Genomic DNA, 21231 nt, shown 5'->3' on the forward strand with positions numbered 1-21231 from the left:
TCGAAACTACACACTACAAGAGCTATTACATCAATCCACATTACAACACGAAACCCCATGATAGTTTGTCAGTAGTACCTGAAATGAGGGTTTTTATAAAGAATAATCAAGTTTTCTGTTGTTTTCCCCGAGCCAATATCTTCCCATCTGTGACACATCTTAAGCTCAATAGACGATCTTTGGCAGCGCACCAGATAGCTGTTTATTACTCCCGCCACACGATGGCAATAAATCCCCGCTGCCCGTCTCGAGTGAATCCCGTTTGGCTCTAACGAGAACAAGTACACGGAGAGTAAATCTCTTCGCATTTGTTTTATGACAGTTTGTCACTTGACATTCATTTGCCGTCTGTCCTGTAAACAGAACCTCACAATTTGTATCAATAAGTTCCCTTTAATTAAAACAACATCAACGGGTAACGGCTGTTTTAGTTTGTACATTAATTAGTCCCTAGCTCTCTCAGGCGTTGCGCTCCACTGACAGTCGGACAGTCGTCCTCCTGCCGCACAGATCCGAGGGATGTAAGTTGCCCGCAGTCTGACATCATGTCTTGTTTCATTGTATTAGTTGCAGTGTGCATGTGACAACCGAGGCTAATGCTAGCACATCAGGCGTTTGTTTTTCGCGGGCCCCGCCCACTGTTGATATTAACTCGTCATCGGGGTGACGTCATCTTGGAGCTCCACGGTAATTGGTTGGTGTCTTACCGGCTCCTGAACGGTGAGGTGATATGACCGGAAACGTCCAACACGGTGTAGGCAAAACAACCTCTTAACACTTGAAACCGGCGATTCACATAATCTTAGAAATAAAACTCAAATGGTTGTTTTGTTTTCTTTAAGAAAACTTTAATGGCTACAAATATAAACTTACTATTCTTATCCTGTTTTTTTTTAAATTTATTTATGTTTGTTTGTTTTTACATTTTGAGAAAGGGTTACATCTGTTCTTCTTCTGTAATTACAAAATTGTTCTAACTGTTCTAATTGAACAGTGAAATGTTTACAATCATTTTTCATTTCCTGCTTGCAGTTCTGTGCTCTGGATGAATAAACCCTCTTGCTCTGTCTTGTCCTCCCCGCCTCCAGCTGAGAGCTGGACACCGCTGCTCGCGCTTGATAATTGGTTTAAAGTGGTGGCTGCTGGGTAATCCAGAGCCGTCTCCTCTTGCTGTTTGCTCACCTCGCCTCCATCACAACGCAAGTGGTTGGCGCACCTGCTGAGTGACTGACTTGCCGCCAGGTAGGGCTTCCTCCCTCATCCAGGAAGCACCTGAGGGAGGGAGGGAGGGAAGGAGGGACGGGTCACATGACAACAGGAAGTGTCCGACGGCCTGCTGCCTCTGACGCTACACTGTGTTGTTGTGTGAGTGTGTGTGTTGCTTGGTGGGTGGGGACTGCACCCACTGTACTTTGGCACCTGACAGGAGGACACGTTTTGCATAGCGGTTTTAAAGTGGACTGATCGGCTGCCTTATGAGTGTGCGTGTGTGTGCGTCCCTGGGATGTCCTGTGACGAGGACCTGCAGAGCTGGGGCTGGACCGACCTGTGTGTACTTTCTTCTCTGTTGCTTTAGAGTGAGTGCAAGCCTGTATGTAGGTCAGGTTGGCACTGTGGTGTCATATGACTGGGTGACTGTCTTCAGGCTGTCTGTTTGCTGTGGGCAGTCGACAGGTTGATCAATACTGACCTATTGTATATTTAACTGTAAATTTGGTTGTAAAGCCAGAAATGTAATCTTGATCACTGTGCACTTTGCAATACAAGAAAACTCATTGAAGCAACGATGGCCACCACATGATCCTTTTACTACCGCTGTACAAAAATGAAACTGAAACATCCTTTTACAGTTGCAGCTGTCCTGTCCTGCCCTGTTGTGTAATTTGACTTGCAGCCAGTTTTGGCCCGGCCTCTCCTCCTTTGTTAATCACTCTCCGCTCCTCCTCCTCCCAGTTCTGTCTATTCATTGCCATCATCTGACGCGGAGGACCAGGAGCAGCAGATCGAGTCGCTGCTCGTCACGAGGAACATGTCCAGATGCAGCCTTCGCCTTGACGACAGTCGTCTGGACCGCAGCAGTGGCTCCCTCAGTGTGGGCGGAGCCAGCTGGGGGAGCGCCAGGCGAGTGCTCACTCAGTAGCCCTCAGGCTCACCTCTCTTTGTCCCTCCTTGTTTTGTTTTTTTAAACTCCTTCCCCCTTCCTCCATCAGGTTGCCAAAGTCTCGCCACTCGCAGCGTCTCTCGCTGTCCTGCTCGGAGTCTCTCCTCCGCAGCACCCCTCGCAAGCCCAGCTCTCAGTCGTTACACAACAGCAGTGTTCACAGCGAGGCTTCCGACGCCTCCCTCCTCTCCTCCCTGCTGGATGAGTCTTCCATCAAGGAGCACACACTGGTCGACTCCCTCTGGGGTAAAACCTTTGAGTTTGTTCCGTCTGTCACCTCTATTCTTTCTATCTTTCTACTCTTTGGATGAAGGTGATCTACTGTGAAAGCATGTCTTAAAGGTCCAGTGTGTAATATTTAGCTTCATATATAAATTTTATATCAGTGAAAGCGTTATATAGTGCCCATAAATACATGAATAAAGTGTATACTCACAGTACAATAAAAATAATTTAGTTTTCATACCCTTAGAACGCTAACGTTAGCTGCCATCTTGCACCACCATATTTCTACGGAAGCCCAGTGTGGACAATCCAGCATGTTTTGTAATTAGAGGTGGACGAGGTATCCAGGTTTGGATACGCAGGCCACTGTAGTTTACTGGCAAGCTCAGGAGGGGGAGGGCGAGTGAAAGACGCTGCGATCTGAAGTGCGACCACTTGATGTCGCTGTTCAGTCACTTAACCTTTAAACGTGGAGGGACGCTGATGTTTCTCTCTGGTTTTCCAGGGTTGGAGCATGACGTCGACCCAAAAGGTCAGTTCCCGTCAACAGGGGCATCGGGTTTGCACATGTTGAGCCAGGGGGGGCTTCCAAGTGTTCCAGGCATTCCAGGTGTTCCCCTTCATAGATCAACTGTCCCTCCGTTTCAGAAAGCACCATCGTCGCAGAGCACAACACCGTCTTGGCAGACCAAACTCTGATTGGCCCAGACGACTGCTGCGCCAGGCATCCGGTCCAGACCCTCAGCAGGATCCACTGCGAGTCGTCCTCTGACGGGAAGGACGACGCGCGCCGCCGCTCCTTCTCCTGTGGGACGATGCCCAATGCCAAGGAACCTGAAACCCCCGTCATTTACTGCAGGGAGCGCACCCGCAAGAGCCGCACAGGTGAGATGGACATGGCAGTGACGCAGGTGCCTGCTTCCAGGTCGTCGATGGGGTTGTGGAGCGCCAACTGGTGTTAGGTTTGTGTCTTTCTTGTGTTCTGTTAACAGAACCCTTGTCTGAACACAAGAAAGACACAAACCTATGAAAACTGAAGACATAATGAATACAAGGGAACGAGTCAACTCTTGTTGATCATGTAGAGGTGGAGGTCACAGCGCCTTCGCTACATTTAACCACTTTATTGTATCTTCTTTGCTGATCCAGATGTTGTGCAGCTGTGCCAGAGAGCAGCTGTGTGTTGTGTGTCTGCGCTCACACACACCTGCCAGGTGTATGCGATTCATGGAGGTACTAACGGAAGCTGGAGTGTGTGTGGAACTCTTGTTTGAACCACAGTGGCTGTAGAGGTGTTCTGTTGGGTGCACTCAGTTCTTCTTCACCTGATGACCGCCTGGACATCAGTTTCCGGTGCATTCTGTCTGACCTCTTGTCCCTCTTTCTCACAAACAAGCTGTTTCTCAACATCAATGTTTATCCTGGTTTTTAGTGTGATGCGGTTAATCTGAACCTTGTTGAACTAACCCAGAACCTCATCAAGAACCCTGAGAACCTCATTGTCAAAACCTTCCAAAAAACATCTAAGCTCCAACTTTTTCCTTAGCTGGAAAAAAAAAAAACACTATGAGAACCTTTTAGGGTTTTTTTTTTGATTCACTGATGGGGACCTCACAGCAAGAAGGTCAGGAGTTCAATTCCGAGCCTGGGGCCTTTCTGTGTGGAGTTTGCATGTTCTCCCTGTGCCTACGTGGGTTCTCTCCAGGCTTTCCAGCTTCCTCCCACAGTCCAAAAACATGCATGTGAGGTCAACTGGGAACCCTGAATTTTCCATAGGTGTGTTTATGAGTTGTTTGTCTCTATGTGGCCTTGCGATGAACTGGCCACTGGTCCGGGGTGTCACCCTGCTTTCGCCCTATGACAGCTGGGATGGACTCCAGCAGACCTCCATGACCTTGAGTGCAGGAACAAGCAGGTATTGGAAATGAATGGGTGGATGATGGGACCTGATGAACTACTCAGCGTACTGGAAGACATAGATGAGAGCCTCCTGCTGGAGCCTTCTGAACCGGAGTTACCGCCAGCCTCAGAGTGCTGCTCCCAGGGCACCACTTGAGTTGAGATCCTGGCTTGTGCTCCCAAAACAAATGAGCTGCACCTGCTCACTTTGGCTGTTTCCTCGGTGAAATGCAAATGTTGCTGCCCGGTCAGTCAGTCAGTGAGCCGCCGGTGGCTCAGAGGGGGAGGAGGCGGAGGAGGCGGAGGAGGAGGAAGAGGAGGAAGAGGAGAGGGCCAGTCTTCTCTCCGCTGCTGCTCCAGTGGAGTCATGAACCTGAAGGAGTCCACAACTGGCCAGGAACATCTCACCAACGGAGACCTGTGTGAGAGAGAGAGACACGAGAGAGATGCACACACATGCACACACACACACACACATACATACACACTTTCCCTGTCTCTGTGGATGTTTCTATCAGTGCGATGCTCTTTGACACCAACAGGTGGCCGCTGCCAGGAGAAGCTCCGTGCTGCTGCTGCTGCGTCACCTCCCCACCGGTGGTTGTGGGTCTCTGCTTGTGTGGCGCTCATGCGGACTGCCGCGCTTTCTGCAGGTTGAACACCTGAACTGAAGAGACAGAGAGAGAGAAAAAACCTCTCAGATTTTCACTCCCGAAGCTTCAGACTTTCAGGAGCTATTTCATCCTCTGCCTCAGCAGCGTCCACCCTTGGTCAGCTGGTTCTGGGTGCTGCTGTGACACTGTGGCCTTTGACCAGGAAGTCCAGTCTGGCCTGCCGGTCCGCCCTTTGCCTCGCAGGTTAATGTCGTCCTGCTGTGTTTGAAGGCCTCTGCTTCCTCTGCATTTGCTCTGATTGGCAGTTGCGGTGCTGTTCTTCAATTCAGGCTGATCTGGTCCAGCTTTGTTATGTCGGTTTGTGGTTGTTAGGCTGACAAGGAGGTTCTACAGGGTCTCTGATGGTTTCTTCTGGCTCTTTGGTTGCATACGAGGCTCTGCAGAGCACCTAACAAAGAAAAAAACTAACAAATTAGGGTTACTAATGATCTCCATAACGCAGGTGGCACACCTGCCGTGGCGAGTTGAGTTTGTGTTAAGCAGGTGTGTGTCGTGTGTGTGTTTTCAGGGGGGTGGGCAGCCGAAGCCTCCAGGTGGTTTGGCAGACAATGGCACCACCTGACCTCCAGCCCCCTGCTGACTCGGTGAGTTGAGTTTTAGGCAAACTTTGCGTCAGAGGAACCTTCTCTGACATCATCTCTCCTCCTGCAGGTCTCCTCTGGTGGTTCTTCTGCTGCTCCTCCCTCTGCTCCTCCTCTTCACCGGTAGGTTCAACTATTTCATTTTGTTTCATTTTGTTTGTTCGAACAGGTAAAAGGTCCAGTGTGCAATATTTGGCTTGATTTATAATTTTTATATCGGTAAAAGCATAATCTACTGCCCGTAAATACATTGATAAGTGTAAACTCACTGTAGAATAAAAGTAGTTTGGTTTTCCTACCCTTAAAATGCTTCTTCTATAGCTGCCATCTTGCACCACCATATTTCTAAGGAAGCCCACCTGACAATACGTTTTGTAAATAGGATGTCTTCAAATAAGGAGGGGAATGAGGTGTCTGGGTTTGGGTGCCGGGCCACCGTAGCTCACAGGCAAACACAGGAGGGGGAAGAGAGAGCGAGCGATGTTGCACTCTAAGTTTTAACCACTTGATGTCGCTGTTTTGTCAAAATCTCCAAATATTACACACTGAACCTTTTAAAAGAAAAACAATAAATAAATAAAGTATCCAAAAATGTTTAGGAACATTTTTTTTTGACACACACCTCTTTAACAATAGCATCACAGTGGGAATAAATACCATCTGTTTACACGTTCCTGCTCAACGTCTCCTCCTCAGGTCTGCGTTGGTTCAGTCCGGCTGTCTCGGACGTCCCCACGCTGGTCCCCTGCCCACCAGCAGAGGGCGGCATGGAGGAGCAGAGGGAGGCGCCGCCCCTCTCCGAGCCTCATCCGGGGGCTGAGTCGGGGCAGGATGCCACATCCGCTGACAGCCCTGGACGACTGCTCCACCTGGAGCAGAGTCTGAGTGCGCTGTGGGAGCAGGTGGAGGCCGGCGGGAGGAGGGAGGAGCAGAGGCACCGGGAGGTGCTGCAGCTGTATGCCCAGCTGCAGGAGCAGCAGGCGCAGCAAATCAGAGCGCACCTGGAGCGGGAGAGGCACAAGAGGGAGCAGGTCTGTACCGCGTCCTCGCAAACTCACCTCAGACCCCCAGCATGGTTCACAAGCATTCACATTCTGTTCTTAAGTAAAATTACACATACTTGTGTAAAAAAAAAAAAAATACTTGGGTAAAAGCACTGATTCAACTCCTTTACCCAAGTAAAAGTAAGAAAGTCCAGGTCCTGAAATGTAATAAAGTGAAATGTATTTTCCCCATCATTGAAACAATACATTTGTTGATGACTTTGCGAAAATGAAAATGTTTCATCCTTCAGCATCATTTTGAACTGGTTTACTACTGTTAATACAATATTTTTTGTTTTCAACTACAGCACAACCAAACAGTAATCACTAATACTTATGACCAGTGAGCTATGCTTGGATGTTTACACGCTAACCTCTGTTATATTCATATATTTGTGTACAAATGTCGGGAGTAAAAGTAAAAAGTCATCGGAAAAGAAAACTCAAGTTATTAAAGTACATTAACAAAGTATTTGTACTGACTTACTGCCCATATTTACATTCTAGTTAGTCAGCCTGGCGTGGATTCATACCTGTCATGAAATAAGATCCCTCATTAGTGTTTCCTGTGTTGGCCTTTGCAGGGGTGGCTTCAGAGGATTAGCCAAACCTCTCGTGTGGAACAGCTGGAGCGGCAGTTGCAGACGCTGGCTGTGCAAACGGAGGTATGACAAACCCAGACTGTGTCCAACACAACTGATCGCAGAGTTTAGCTTTGATTTGGCTCTTTGTCTTTTTCTCAAATTTAGGAGTTGCAGCGAAAACAGGAAATGGACCCACCTCCGGCAATGTCACTTCCTGCTGCTGTCAGGTATCTTCGCTCAGCTCCTGGAGTTCCACACCAGGCGACCTCTAGCATTTGACCTAAAGTTAACTTGACTTCCTCCAGCGGCGGTGTGGACCGCCAGTCCTACGACGCCCTGCTGGTGGAGGTTGCGCGGCTGCAGGCAGCTCTGGAGGAGCTCCGGCTGGACGTGGAGAGCCTGTCTGTGTGCCGGGAGGCCTGCGGTCAGCTCAGCCACATCAGTCAGACAGTGAGGGGACCCAAGTCATAACCGTCACGACCCTACTGGAATCACAATTTGAATTTGACTCCATTGTCTGAAGGTCTTTTTCTTTTTTTTTCCTCCCGTCAGATTTGGGAGCAGGTCTCTGCTCAGGTCAGGGACGAGGTTCGGGTTCTGCTCTACGGGAACCAGCTGGCGGTGAGGGGCGGAGCCTCCCCAGACGGCGCCCCCACAGCCCCGGAGTCCCTGCCGGAGTGGCTGTCGCAGCGCTACGTGAGCAACTCCCACCTGCAGGCGGCGCTGTCCTCTCTGCAGCTGGACATCCTGCGGAACATCAGCCTGCTGGTGGGTCGGGGGCACGGCGGGGACTCCGGCGCCGAGGACGCCCCGCATGGTGCCGCCCCGCACGGTGCCGCCGTCACTCGGGAGGTGAGGGGAGGAGGGGAGGAGGGAAGGAGGCCTGCGGCCGGCCTGGCGCCCCAGCGTGACCTCTCACTGATCAGCTGTTGCTCCTCCAGGACGTCCATGTGATGGTGGAAGACGCCCTGCGCCGGTTCTCCCAGGACCGGACGGGGCTGCCGGACTACGCCCTGGAGTCTGGAGGTCAGAGGTCACCGTCTGTCTGCCTGTCATTTTCAGAGTGCAGGGATCCATGTCAGGGATCCGTGTCGCATCGTGTGTCCTGCAGGTGGCAGCATCATCAGCACCCGCTGCTCAGAAACGTTTGAGACCAAGGCGGCTCTGCTCAGCCTGTTTGGGGTTCCACTCTGGTATTTCTCCCAGTCTCCTCGAGCGGTCATCCAGGTGAGCTGTGGGATCCATGACTCGCTCTATAAAAGTGGATCACATTTTAATGAGTAGCTCGGCTCGGGAGTCACTCTTCTGTATCTTTTCTTTAAATGTGTAGAAAACAACATTGGTAGTTGTTATTAGAAGTTTATACATCTAATAATAGCTCACTGTTTGGTACTCATTAAGAACTGTGACCTCTGACCTCTGGTCTATTCAGTCCAACTTTTCTTTTTTTGCAGAATTATCAACAAATGTAATGTGTCATTCATGGAATAAAAGAAAAAATCACATCTTAGTACGACGACATTCCTACTTTTACTTGAGTAAAGGAGTTGATTCAATACATTTACTTTTACCAGAGTACTTTTTTTTTTTATTGTGTCTGTACTTTTACACAAGGACAGAATGTGAGTACTTATACCATGTCTGCTGATCCGCAGCCGGACGTCCATCCGGGAAACTGCTGGGCCTTCAAGGGCTCTAACGGCTTCCTGGTGATCCGTCTCTCCATGAGGATCGTCGTGACGGCCGTCTCGCTGGAACACATCCCCAAGGCGCTGGCACCGAGCGGGACGCTGCTCAGCGCCCCCAGGGACTTCAGCGTCTACGTAAGAGGGCTTCTCTTTTTTTTTTCTCTCTTTTTTTTTCTCCCCCCCCCATTTTTTTCCTTTTTTCTTTTTTCTTCATTTTTTCCTTTTTTTCTCTTTCTTTTTTTCATCCTTTTTCTTCTTTTGTTTTCCTTTTTTTTTTTAAAAAAAAAACACGCCTGATGGCTGTGTGGGTCTCCAGGGTCTGGAGGATGTGAGCGAGGAGGCCGGCGAGCTGCTGGGGACGTTCACCTACGAGGAGGACGGAGAGGCTCTGCAGACGTTCGCCGTCATGGTGAGTAGTGAGCGAGCCGGCTGCGGCGGGCTGAGGTCGCCCTGCTGAAGGACGGTCCAACAGCTGTGCGTGTTGTCATGGCACACAGGAGGCGTCCCAGCGGTCCTTCCAGATCCTGGAGCTGCAGGTGTTGACCAACTGGGGACACCCCGACTACACCTGCATGTACCGCGTCCGCGTGCACGGGACGCCGGTGTGAAGTGCCGTCGTGCGTTCCAGCTAACCAAACACATGACGTGTACAGGTCAGAGACGGACTGTAACTCTGGACCTCTGACAAGACTGGAGCCAACGCACCTGTTGAAGCATTTCAGCGTGATGCGAAGCGGTTGTCGCACTGAAATGTTTTGTTTCTGCCTCGGTGACTCTAAATGCAAACTGCAGGACGGAAGATTAAAACGATACCACTGTAAATATTTGTACATTCTGAGTTGGAAGAGAAGATTTCAAAAACAACTCACCACAACAGTGAGTGAACTGAAAACTGAGTCACTTTATGTCACTGGAATTATACTTAAAATGTACCGTTTGTCTTCAGGGTTTTATAAAAATGTAATTTTTTTTTTACATATGTATATTTTTGTGTGATCTGTTTGTATAATGGAAATAATAAAGTAGAAAATGTTGAGCTTTTAAGCAAGTTTGTCTCCAAGTATGAATTGAAACAACAATCTTGTGTGGGAGATACAGGATTTGAAATAGAAGAGATGTACTTTATTGATCTCAAATTGGGAAACTACGCAGATGAGAGATACTGAAGTCAGATCAGCGGCTTGAGCTGCTGGTAAGTCATCAGCTCTTCGTGCACGTCCGTCTCCAGGTGAGAGCTTTCTAGAAGGTACCTTGAAGGCCCGTTGGCAGTAGGCTGGAGTGAGGCGCTAACGCTGGCTGGTTTTGCAGTTAGCTACTGTATAAGCTACAAGCAACCAGGCTTGCTGGTCTTTTTCATAACGTTGACCTGTGATCCAGCCTTCCTTCCTTCCTCCCACCTCAAACACCGTCCTCTCGTCGACGCTAATTTACTTTTCCTTGTAATTGAACCAAATTCTGAACCTCTAATCTTAAAACAGATGAATAATTTGTACTTTGGAAAATTGTTGAAGAGAAGACTAAACATTTACGCAAGTGCTATTTTATTTATTTACTGTCGTGAGCCATTTTAATATAGTTAAATTTGTATTTTTTTGTTTCTGTTGCTGCACAAATCAAACATTGTGTGAATGTGGAGGTAGGAGTGTGAACACGCAATTGCACCAAATGCAATCAGAGATACAGACACAGTGAAGCTTCCTCTGAGATCTTTTTTATTTTGGTCAGATTAGGAATCATGAAATGTCACAATATCAACTTTATCTCTTTCTGTATGAAACTTGTGTGGAATTACAACAAGCGTCTGTTTATTGTAGATTGATTTCAGTTTCACCTCTCGTTTGCAGGTAAATTACAGAGTCACAGACGTGTAAAACGAGTCTATACAATAATAGCATATGGATATTTCTTCCTTTTCCTGGTATAAAAATAAGTCCTAAGTGCTTGTCACACTTTCATACACTCTCCTTGTTGGCGTGTTCGCAGCTCAGACGTCAGTGTGTCGTAGTTATAAAAACAAATAAAAGGAACTACCTTGGCAGACCGAACGTTTGGATATTGTGGCATCTGCATAACTTTCCTTTCACTCAGCTCACATTTCAAGTTGTCAGATTTTCTTTTTTTTTTGCCTTTTTTTCCCCTTACAAAATCAGTCAAGAACAAGCGTTTCAGCTTGCTTGAGCTGGTCACACACCAGGCGATATCAAGCCAAGGCTTGCATTATTATTTCAGGTCAAGCTAGCTGATGGAAGTCCAGCAAAGCAAATGAGAGAGCAGCGTGAGTGTGGAGTTTCGGCTCTAGATTTGTTGCTCTACACAGCAGGTGTATGGTTTTGTGTGCTGGATGAAACTTCCAGTGTGTGCACTCCCATTTGGTGAAACTGTCCTCTTGGTCTGCTTTCTCACTTTTCAAAAGTTGGTTAAGATTTGATCATCGACTAGTGTGTGGCCAGCATCACTGCAGCTAGCCCTGATCTCGCTGATGTTACAAACCTACAAACAACAATAACAAAATACTAAGGGCCCAACAGAATTACCGCACGGAATTGGTGGAATCTCCAGGCACAGTATGAACCACTTCCCCCGTTAACCGAAACACATTTAGTCGAGCATTTGATTTCATATGGTAAAGTAGCGACTGTCTCTGTTCAGGCTCGTCCGTCAAAGTCCAGAAGAGGAAATGACCAAAACAAAATCGTCATTAATATAATTTTTGTGTTGTTTAGGGTTAAGCTTAAATTTTTAGTTCAGGTTAAGTTTCACCTTTGAAACATTAAGACGTTCAAAGGGACCAGGTCCAACTGAATGAGAATTAGGATGAGGCTAATTAGCAAATGAAGCATGAAAGCGTTGTAAACATATTGACAGAACATACGAACAAAGAGGCACACTTGCAGGCTTGCCATTAAATTTCTAGAAGCACATCTAGAAATATGTTTCTGATTCCAACGAGGGCAGAAAATAAGGGGATGGAAGAGGATAGCGAGGGCTTTGTTTCAGGGCGACAGATGAATCCAGCAGCTTTTTTTCTCTTTTTTTCTAAATCTGTCTCTAATGAGACAAAGGTAGCGGATGTTTTCAGCACTTCCTGTCAGAGAGCCTTCCCCAGACGCACTCACTGCATTTCCCTTCTGCTTTCTACGATACTCCATCTGTCCAACTTTGATGTCACTTTTCTTTTTTTCTAAGCAAGCGGTGCGGTATGACTACATCCGTGGCTAATCATGTATTTTTTTTTTCTGTTTGTCTTTCATTTAAAATGCAACAATGTCATTTTTATCCTAGCACAAAAGGAATCCCAATTCCAAGTGAAAGGCAGCAGAAAGAAGACCAATCAGTGATGCGACGCTGGTTACGGTGGAAAGCGCTCCTCTAGAAAATGCCGTAGCCGTCGGCGTGGCGTGATGCCACAGCGAAGGCCGGGTAGCCGTCATAGGTAGTGTAGGCGGTCAGGTCCTGGCCCAGAGACACCGCCTGCTTCAGCTGGGAGGCAACAGCCGAGGCCGCCGGGCTCGCCAGGGTGTAACCTGCCAACACAAAGCTTTATCGAGCGCTGCACGATTGAACTCATTCTGATGAAAGGTCTGGCAAATAATTCAAAACCAAACAGGAGACAAAAAACAATATATGCAATGAATATATATGTGTGTATATGTATTTATAAATGTTTTTGTATGTATACATATATATTTATACATACATATACACATATTTGTATATATATATATATGTATATGTATATACAGTATATGTGTGTATATCAATGAATGTATGTGTGTGTATATGTATGTGTGTATATATATATAAATATATATATATGTATATGTATGTGTATATATATATGTATGTATATATGTATGTATATAAATATATATGTATATGTATGTATATATATGTATATGCATGTACATTTTCCTACATATACACAGTATATACATGTATATGTATGTGTGTATATATTTGTGTGTGTATGTGTATATATATGTATATATATATATATATATATACATATATATACACATATATACACATTTATGTATACATATATATGTATATATAGATATATATACACACACACGTGTATGTATGTGTATATATATATATATATATATATATATATATATATATATATATATATACGTTTATATATACATGTATATATGTGTATATATATATGTATATATATATGTATATATATATATTTACATATATATACATATACATATATTTAGATATGTATATATTTATATATGTATATTGTATTATTGAATTTTACTGGTTGTGGGTTAGTTTTGTTTGAAGAAAAGAGGTAGTTAGTCTTGGTTACAGACCTTCACATACCTGGGAATGCTACTGAGGCCACAGCAGCAGCGTTAGCACAGCTGGTGTCAGCGGCGCCCTCTGTCTGCAGGCCAAGGGTCTGCAGGGTGTGCTCGGCGGCGTGGACTTTAGCTTCCTCCACAGCGGTGCACAGCTTGGCAGGGGTGAAGGGATGGCTGTGGGGACACACAGCGGCGCAAATACATTTGAGTAACTAGAACCATTAGAAGCGATAATATTCAATAACCCCCACCCCAGTGCAAAAGTGTATCGTACACATTGGGGTACTGCGTGGCTAACGCTGGGATGGTGATCTTGTAGAGGAAGAGCTGTCGCTGGTCCGGCCCGATGGCAGAGTGTAGCTGGTAGATGGGTTGACCCCAGTTATTCTTCTGACACAACTCGTCCAGAACCTGTTGTTGGACAAAACAAACGCATCTATCCATCAGCAACAGTCCAGTCTCGGGCTCCACCCGTTGGCTTGCCTCTCTTCATCCCAGGTGCACTGTTACCTGTGGTGCAGGTTTGATGGCAGCAGCCTTCAGGTTCATGGCTGCAGGGTTCATGGGCGTCAGCTCCATCCCCGGCAGCAGGTCGTACAGCTTCTCCTCTGCCTGCTTGTCCGCCTTCAGACCGTAGGTGGCACTATTGCCACTGCCCCGGCCCACAGCGCCGACTCCGCCGGCATAAGCCAGGTAGCCCCGCCCACCCAGTCCCCGCACCCCAGCAGCCCCTACAGGTAAGGTCATGTAAATTTCTATAAGAGACCGAAAAGGCAGTGAAATCAATCAAATCACCGGGAATCAGCAATGCAGAAGAATCAGACAGTTAATTATTCAATGAACAGGTGTAACAACAGTCGTACCTGCATTTCATTCAGCGTTTATCAAAAGCTTTTATTCATCAGTGATCTAATATATCCTTTGATTTCGGTGGATCATAGCTGATTCAGATCAACTGCAAATTGAGGCGGTGCAATAATTCTGGATCAATGTTATCATGTGGTACTAAGCTGACCCTTGCATCACGCATGGTAGATCATGAATGATTGGACAGTCAGTGGCTATTTCATTTTGGAAGGGCTTCTGGAACGCTCAGTTCACCAGAATACTGATTGCATTACATTGATAGATTGTGGCGTTGATGTTGGAATGACTCATTTCTGACGTCTGGATTTAGGACATAAGCAAAGTGAATAGGTTCTCACCTCGAACAGATGGCGTCCTGATCAAACCTCGGCCCCCCACTTGTGCCTTGGCTGGTGGGAAGCGGAACTGCCCCGGCAGGGCAGCGTAGGCCTGCGGGGCGTAGAACATGGGCGGACCGAGGTATGCGGCCGAGGGATCGTAAACCTGCAGGAGTCATGATGTTGTTATTAACACTGCGTTACCCTTCGCCTTCATCGAGCTGTGACTTAAACAGGCCACCAGGTGATGCTGCTCACCACTGTTCAGCTTGTGGACTACTGCCTATCTTTACAGCCACTGACCTTCAGGCTGTTGCTCTGGCTATGCTTGAGTAAATGTGTTTAAGGTTCTGTCAGAGGTGGAAAGTAACGAAGTACAAATACTTGGTTACTGTTCTTAAGTAGATTTTTTTTTTAGGTTTCTGTACTTGAGTATTTCAAGTTTTCACTTTGACTCCTTACATTTGTACACCAAAATCTGTGCTTTCTGCTCCTTACATTTACACTTACTTTTTTTGTTTAAAAAATATTCCTTCCAATTCTGTTAAAAGTTACTTCATTTATTATTTTTCCTTCTTGTTTGTGTTGTTTGAAGTAGAGCTATTTGCGCAACGCTATTGTGTAGTTCAATATAAAATGGATCATATTTTAGAGGGAGATTATTTTAGAGTCAGTGTCAATAAGTGTGTTAATAAAAGTGTGAACATCCAATAATGTCTCACTGGTCATAACTATTCGTGATTACAGTGCATTTGAAAAAGAAGAAACTATAGTACTATAGTATCAAGAGCATTGAAATTGTTTAAAATGATAAAGCTGCTCGTGCAAGACCTCTGACCTCTGGACAGTTCAGTCCAGATTATTCTGCCACATTTTTTTTATTTTTGCAAAATTATCAACAAATGTATTGTTTGATTAATGGGAATTTTTTTTTTTATTTTTTTTTTTTACTTTTTTACTCAAATACATTTCAGAACTTGTACTTTTTTACTTTTACTTTACTGAAGTCAAGGATGACTGTGGCTCAGGAGGTGGAGCGGGTTGTCCAATGACCAAAAGGTTGGCGGTTCAAATCCCGCTCCATCCCAGTCTGCTGTTGTGTCCTTGGGCAAGACCCTAACTTGCTTCCAATGGGGCTTGGCAGCGCATTGCATGGCAGCAGCCAACCATTCGTGTATGGGTGAATGAAGGTACTGGAAAAGCTCTATGTAAGTGCAGTCCATTTAAAGTAGTCAAATCAGTATTTTCATTTTTTTTTTTTACCAGAGTACTTTCTTTAAGTCATGTATTCGTACTTCTACTAAAGTACAAAATGTGAACGCTATTGCCACCTCTGGGTTCTAATGATGCTAGCAGTTCTGTGCTCCGCTGTTACACGTCAAGTGCGGTCAGCTCTTGAACCGTCCGCGGTTGCCACGGTCAGCACTCTGCTTTTTTCTAGTGGGTCTTCGTTGGACTGGTGTTTGACGCCAGGAGGTATACCTGTCCCAAAGTGTAGGCAGGGTAGTCGCTCTGCAGCAGAGATCCTCCCCGTCCACCCGTCCCTCTGGTGTATCGGACGTAACTGTCCTTGTCCACCGGCTTGGCCAGAGTCACCTCGATAGGGGAGCCATCCACTACCTGGATGCACGGCGCACAAGAAGACGCGGTTAGCAGAAAAATGTAGCAGAGCTAGAAGTGTCGCCCACCACGGCGAGGAGCCCGACCTTTCCGTTGAGGGTGTCCATGGCGTTAACGGCGTGCTCCCGTTGTGTGAAATGCACAAAGGCATAGTCTCTGATCTTCTTCACTCGCTCAACGGTGCCTAAAACAGAACACACACCCCGCCCAGTTAGAACCTCCAGGCTGGGCTGGGTGGGGCTGTGATGATTGCTGGGCACTGTGTATACCTGGTCGGAGGCTGTTGAACTCCTTCTCTATGGTCTCCTCTGTGGTCTGCAGCATCAGGTTCCTCACGTACAGGATCTTGACAGTTGCCATGGTGTCCTCATCCACCTCCACCTCAGGCTCCGCCCAGTCCACGGCGATGGCGTGACCCCACAGCTGAATACGACCTGACGGGAGGTGGTTTATGATCAAGTACTGTCGGCCTTTAAAAAAAAATTAGCCTCAGGAGTTTATCTGAACTTCCTGCCTATCAGAGCTCTTCCTCCACTGCACAATGGTCAATTGAACCAAGCTGTGTTTGGCTGCTGATAACAAATTCTGACAACCTGAGACTTTGACATGTTGTCTTATCTCCTGTGTGCTTTCATGACGAGGTCTTACCTTGACAAACTGCGTCCCTTGGATTTTTCGCTTTTGGTGGTTTGTGTGTGTAGTCTGAACTTCCTACAACTTGTCCCTCATCATAAAGGTCCAGTGTGTAAAAATTTTAAGGAAGCCCGGTGTTTAGGGAGGCCTGCCTGAACGCATTTCGTATTTAGGGCATGGTCAGGTGAGCTTCCTTAAAAAATGGTGGCGCAAGATGGCAGCTAACTAGGACAAGACCTTTGCTCTCTCTATATATACTTATACAGTACATATGAGAATGTTATAAGGGTAGAAAGACCAAATTACTTTTATTGGACTGCAAGTAGACACTTTTGTTATTATTATTTATGGACAATAAATTAAGCTTTACCAATCCAAAAATCATAAAACATGCCAAATTTTACACACTGGACCATTGCAGTGACAACCCAGAACAGGGTTTTCCCAGGCTGTTACCTGGTAGGAGTTTGCGGCGGGCCATAGCTGCTGCCCTGTGGCTCTCATATTCGACGAAGGCAAAGCCTCGGTTCTTGGATTTGTCAGCGGCACTCGGATACACAATGACGTCCATCACACCATCTGTGACTTTCTTCATCTCTGACAGGATCTCTTCACGCTTCTTGGTTTTGGGAATCCCACCCACAAATAGACGACAGTTGTCAACACTGGCGCATACGCCGAGAAGACGGCCGGTCCTGAAAGACAATAGGATTTCACTCAGTGTTCAGAAATGTTTCCTCCACTGCGTCTGTATTTGCTGAAGGAGCATCGGGTCAGAACTATCAAAACTAACCGGATCTCATAGTTGTTGAGCTGCTTCATGGCTGTTTTGGCTTCCTGTTTGGTGCAGAAGGTGACAAAGGCATAGCCGCGGTTGTTCCCATTGAAGTCCATCATCATTCTCACCTCGTAGATCTTACCAAACTAGAAAAAGGAGGAGCAGGGTTCAGAAAAACAAACGCTGCAAGTTGATTGGACTTGAGTGATACAACAAACTTCTCACCTTTTCACACAGTGGCACCAATTCATCTTCAAATAGATCTCGCGGAAGTTTCCCAACAAAGATCTCGCTTCCTCTCTCTGGAGGTGGGCCCTCCCAGTCAGGGGGTGGGCCACCATACCGCCGCTGGCCATTCTCCTGGGAATCATGGTCAGATTATTCAACTGTCTTTTCACATTTATCTCATCACCAAATCAAAGTCTGAACCAGCAAAACCAACAAACCAAAATAAAATGTCTCATAAAGGCTTATGTTTTCCTAATGAGTGAATAAATAAATGAAATTAAAGTACATTCTTTGGTCTTGGTCCATAACAGAAACATTACAATTTGCATCCAGATGTAATTTTTTTCACTTCACAGAGTAAAATTCGTACTTGCCCAAGTATAGGAATAGGCCAGAGCTCAATGTTCATTTGTTGCCCATTCATTGGTTAATCAACCACAAAGGCAGTGTCAAATTCTCTACTTATTTTCTTGAAGACGTTTATTTCTGAAAATATATTTTGGATTTGGGAAAGATGAAGTCCATGTGTAACCTAGTAATGTAACCTAATCTTTATAGCTATAATTAAAACTGTCTTGGACATTGGAGAACCTGGCAGACTAACTTCTCCAATGTCTGTGATGATGTTTAATAATAGGGACTCAGACTGATGGTGGGATATTCAGACCTGCTGCAGGAGGTATCCAGTGCGTTGCATTAGCGCCCGCAACGCCACCTCCTTCTGTGTCCCGGTGAGTCCATCCCCACTTGCTTTCTGATTGGATTCCATTGGGTGTGATTGACGACGATACAAAAATCAGGAAAATTATGGGTGCTCACTGTAAAAACACATGAGAACAGGTTAGTTTGTATCCTCAGAAATTATAATAATCTCCATAATAACAAAGCAAGACTGTCAGGTTTTTCTCATTGTAGAGATGTTGTTTGTGCCCCTGGGGGGGGGGGGGGGGGGTAACTCCAGAATGTAAATAAAATAAATCCAGTATACTGTCTTGATTACATGTGTCTCTCTGAGGACTTTGATTAGTCACATGGTTGTAGCGGACAGTTTAGTTATCCACACCTTGAGTGTCCGCACTGAACTGGACTATGTTTTTCTGTGAGCGACAGTGAGGTCAAGGTCTGTCCTGTAATCATTGACAGAGCCTCGATCAGACTCAAAAGGTTTCACTGTTTTATGAATACCAGAACCCCAAAAACTACAAAACGTCTCAACCAAGTGAATGTTTTGGATTTACATTTAGAAGCACCTTTTTACAAAGTGTCTATAGTTCAGCTTAACTCAACAATAATTACTACACATTTGCTTTGCTTCTCTGGTGGAGAATTTCTTTGAATTTTGTTTCATGTTAGCTAGCAGTGGCAGGTGAAAGACACATGTTAGTGAATGTAGTTGTAGTTGACTGCTGCAATGCAACTGACATGTTTCTGCTTCTGGTAGCTAGCTATTACAGATATTGGCTCTGGCAGGGTTTAGCTAGTTGTGGAGACTAAATTTTGTTTGAATTTTTATGAATTGGATGCCAAGATTTGCGGTCATGTTTAGACTATGTGGAGCTCTTTACTGGAGAGGATTGAGCACTTTGAGGTTCAGGTGACCTGCTGGCAGACAAACAGGTCACAGATCAATACTTCTGGTAGAGGGGCGTTCCACACACACACACACACGCACACACACACACACACACACACACACACACACACATCCACACACACCCACACACACACACACACACACACACACACACACACACACACACACACACACACACACACACACACACACACACACAGAAGTTTCTGTAAAAATCATTTTGATATTCTGACAAATTACTACTTTGTTTTGGAGTTATATCACGTCACATATTCTATTGTGACTCTCATACAACCGGCAAAGAGTGAGACTCTGACAACTGTCTGGTGCACAATGCACTTCAACAGAAGCTTGTTTTGGCCTTTGTTATGTTAATAATTTATCTTCATCAGAACAAACTGTGCTATTCACTGATAACTAGCGAGTGCTAGCATGCTAACATTGCTAAATTGGTTGATCTTTCTCCAAAAGCCTTTGAAAAACGATATAGTCTCATCTGACACTGTGTAGGTTTAGGAGGTTGACACCACTGTGTTGTTCGTTTCTTGTGACTGCTTGTGAGCAAAGCCTGTTTGTCGCAAACTCATTTACTCTAGAAGAGAATGAACCTAAAAGAATGTTGACATGGACTGAACAAGACATGCATCTGGATTCTGGACTGTAGACTACAATGGACGTGAAACCCGGACGATACATCTATAGGTTCCCCTCAGAGCAGAACCTAGGAAGAAGTTCAGATTAAAACTCTGTTTCTTTTGTACTTAACTTTATTCAAAGTTGCAACCTAACTGGCTGGTTTGACAGTGACCTTTGGGATGGTCAGTCAAGTTCTGGACAAAGACAGAGGAGCTCAGCAGAGCGGCTCTGGTGTTTTTATGCTACTGAATTGCCGGCAGCCAACAACTTGGTGCCTTCACAAATATTGTAAATTCTCACCAGTTAAATGTCAATCTATCTGTCCACATTTAAATGGGAGTTGGTCTTTGTGACTTTGTTCAGTAAATAAGTTCAAGCCAACACACGCACGCACACACTCACAGACTTACACACTTACACACAGTGGCCAGTCAAGAGACATCCACTCCCCCCCCCCTCTCTCTCTCTATCTGTCTATTAACACATGAAGGTGGCTTTTTGCTCAGTCAACCGTGTTTAGCTTCTCCTGCAGCGTCACTTCAATAGGCACCAGCGAAGAAGAGTGGTCGAGTGACATTTAACATGTTATGTCCCCCCTCTCTCTCTCTCGTCCCCCCCCCCCTCTCTCTAAGAAATGAAGTTGGAATAAACAAATAAGTAATTAAAACTTTGGATCAGTGAACAAAACTTAAAAACTCACCTGAGCAATTTCAGAGATCACCTTCGTCCGATCAGAGCCGTGTCATTCTGAGGACTGAGTGTGTTCACGCGTCGCCAGGGCCTGTGCGTGCGTGAGCGTGCGTGCGTGAGTGTGTGTGTGCGTGTGTAAGAGCGATCTCATCATATCAAACTCCAAAGGTTCACTCTGTTGGTGTTAGCTTTACGAGGCGACAATGGTTAATCTTTAACATGCTGCTATCTGTGGACACACGCGCACGCGCGCACACACACACACACACACACACACACACACACACACACACACACACACACACACACACGCACCCACACATACACACATACACACACACACACACACACACACACGCACCCACATCCAGGCTGAGTCCTTGTGCATGTGTTTTGCAGGAGGCCTTTGGCCGCCTGTCACTATCTGCAGAGGTCTTCACCTGCAACACACACACACACGCACACACACGGCCTCATGACAGCTGTTTCATGTGTTTGGGTGCAGAGTTTAAGCGCTTGATGATGAGTTTCACATGGTTAATTGTTTTTTTCTTTCTCACGCTATTGAAGGCGACCACCTTCACATCTCCTGTTCACTGTGATTATAGTACTACAATTTCCTAAGATGCGACTTTTGTTCTTGTAATGGCAGGAAAATTCCAACAGAGGGCACCAGAATTCAACAACACGTTAT

At 45.9% G+C, this 21231-nt stretch overlaps 3 protein-coding genes across 10 annotated transcripts in view; 1 reads left to right on the plus strand and 2 right to left on the minus strand.

Moving 5' to 3' along the window:
* Positions 1–252: 252 nt before the first annotated feature.
* On the plus strand, positions 253–9899 carry LOC142894027 (uncharacterized). 6 transcript variants are annotated; one of them, XM_076035137.1, is made up of 18 exons: positions 253–521; positions 1954–2121; positions 2211–2407; positions 2892–2918; positions 3035–3271; positions 3536–3619; positions 5468–5543; positions 5611–5663; positions 6237–6571; positions 7168–7248; positions 7333–7394; positions 7473–7617; positions 7729–8019; positions 8109–8193; positions 8279–8394; positions 8823–8990; positions 9172–9264; positions 9353–9899. In XM_076035137.1, the coding sequence occupies exons 2-18, from the start codon at positions 2030–2032 to the stop codon at positions 9461–9463; spliced, it is 2253 nt and encodes a 750-aa protein (XP_075891252.1). In that variant the 5' UTR covers positions 253–521; positions 1954–2029; the 3' UTR covers positions 9464–9899. The 6 variants fall into 6 exon arrangements, with proteins under 6 accessions (XP_075891252.1, XP_075891250.1, XP_075891248.1 ...); XM_076035135.1 differs by lacking the exon at positions 253–521 and adding an exon at positions 1063–1242; XM_076035133.1 differs by lacking the exon at positions 253–521 and adding an exon at positions 1340–1548.
* Positions 9900–10550: 651 nt separating this feature from the next.
* On the minus strand, positions 10551–20681 carry a1cf (apobec1 complementation factor). Of its 3 annotated transcripts, none has more exons than XM_076035149.1 (13): positions 20548–20681; positions 18285–18435; positions 17615–17749; positions 17405–17535; positions 17068–17306; positions 16248–16412; positions 16065–16162; positions 15841–15978; positions 14380–14524; positions 13685–13905; positions 13449–13585; positions 13194–13348; positions 10551–12379 (listed from the first exon to the last, which is right to left on the minus strand). In XM_076035149.1, the coding sequence occupies exons 2-13, from the start codon at positions 18384–18386 to the stop codon at positions 12225–12227; spliced, it is 1821 nt and encodes a 606-aa protein (XP_075891264.1). In that variant the 5' UTR covers positions 18387–18435; positions 20548–20681; the 3' UTR covers positions 10551–12224. The 3 variants fall into 3 exon arrangements, with proteins under 3 accessions (XP_075891264.1, XP_075891263.1, XP_075891265.1); XM_076035148.1 differs by having other exon boundaries at positions 13685–13929; XM_076035150.1 differs by having other exon boundaries at positions 12241–12379; positions 13184–13348; positions 13685–13929.
* Positions 15472–21231, minus strand: part of ppp1r3cb (protein phosphatase 1, regulatory subunit 3Cb) — an 84030-nt gene continuing 78270 nt past the window's right edge. The window contains exon 4 of the transcript XR_012927765.1: positions 15472–15482. The gene's annotated coding sequence lies outside the window, so the exon portion shown is untranslated. The remainder of the gene's footprint in view (positions 15483–21231) is intronic.

Source organism: Nelusetta ayraudi, unplaced genomic scaffold (genome assembly GCF_046127955.1).
Source record: "Nelusetta ayraudi isolate G7.1 ecotype Tasmania unplaced genomic scaffold, CSIRO-AGI_Nayr_v1 ptg000042l, whole genome shotgun sequence".
In the NCBI taxonomy this organism is placed as follows: Eukaryota; Metazoa; Chordata; class Actinopteri; order Tetraodontiformes; family Monacanthidae; genus Nelusetta; species Nelusetta ayraudi.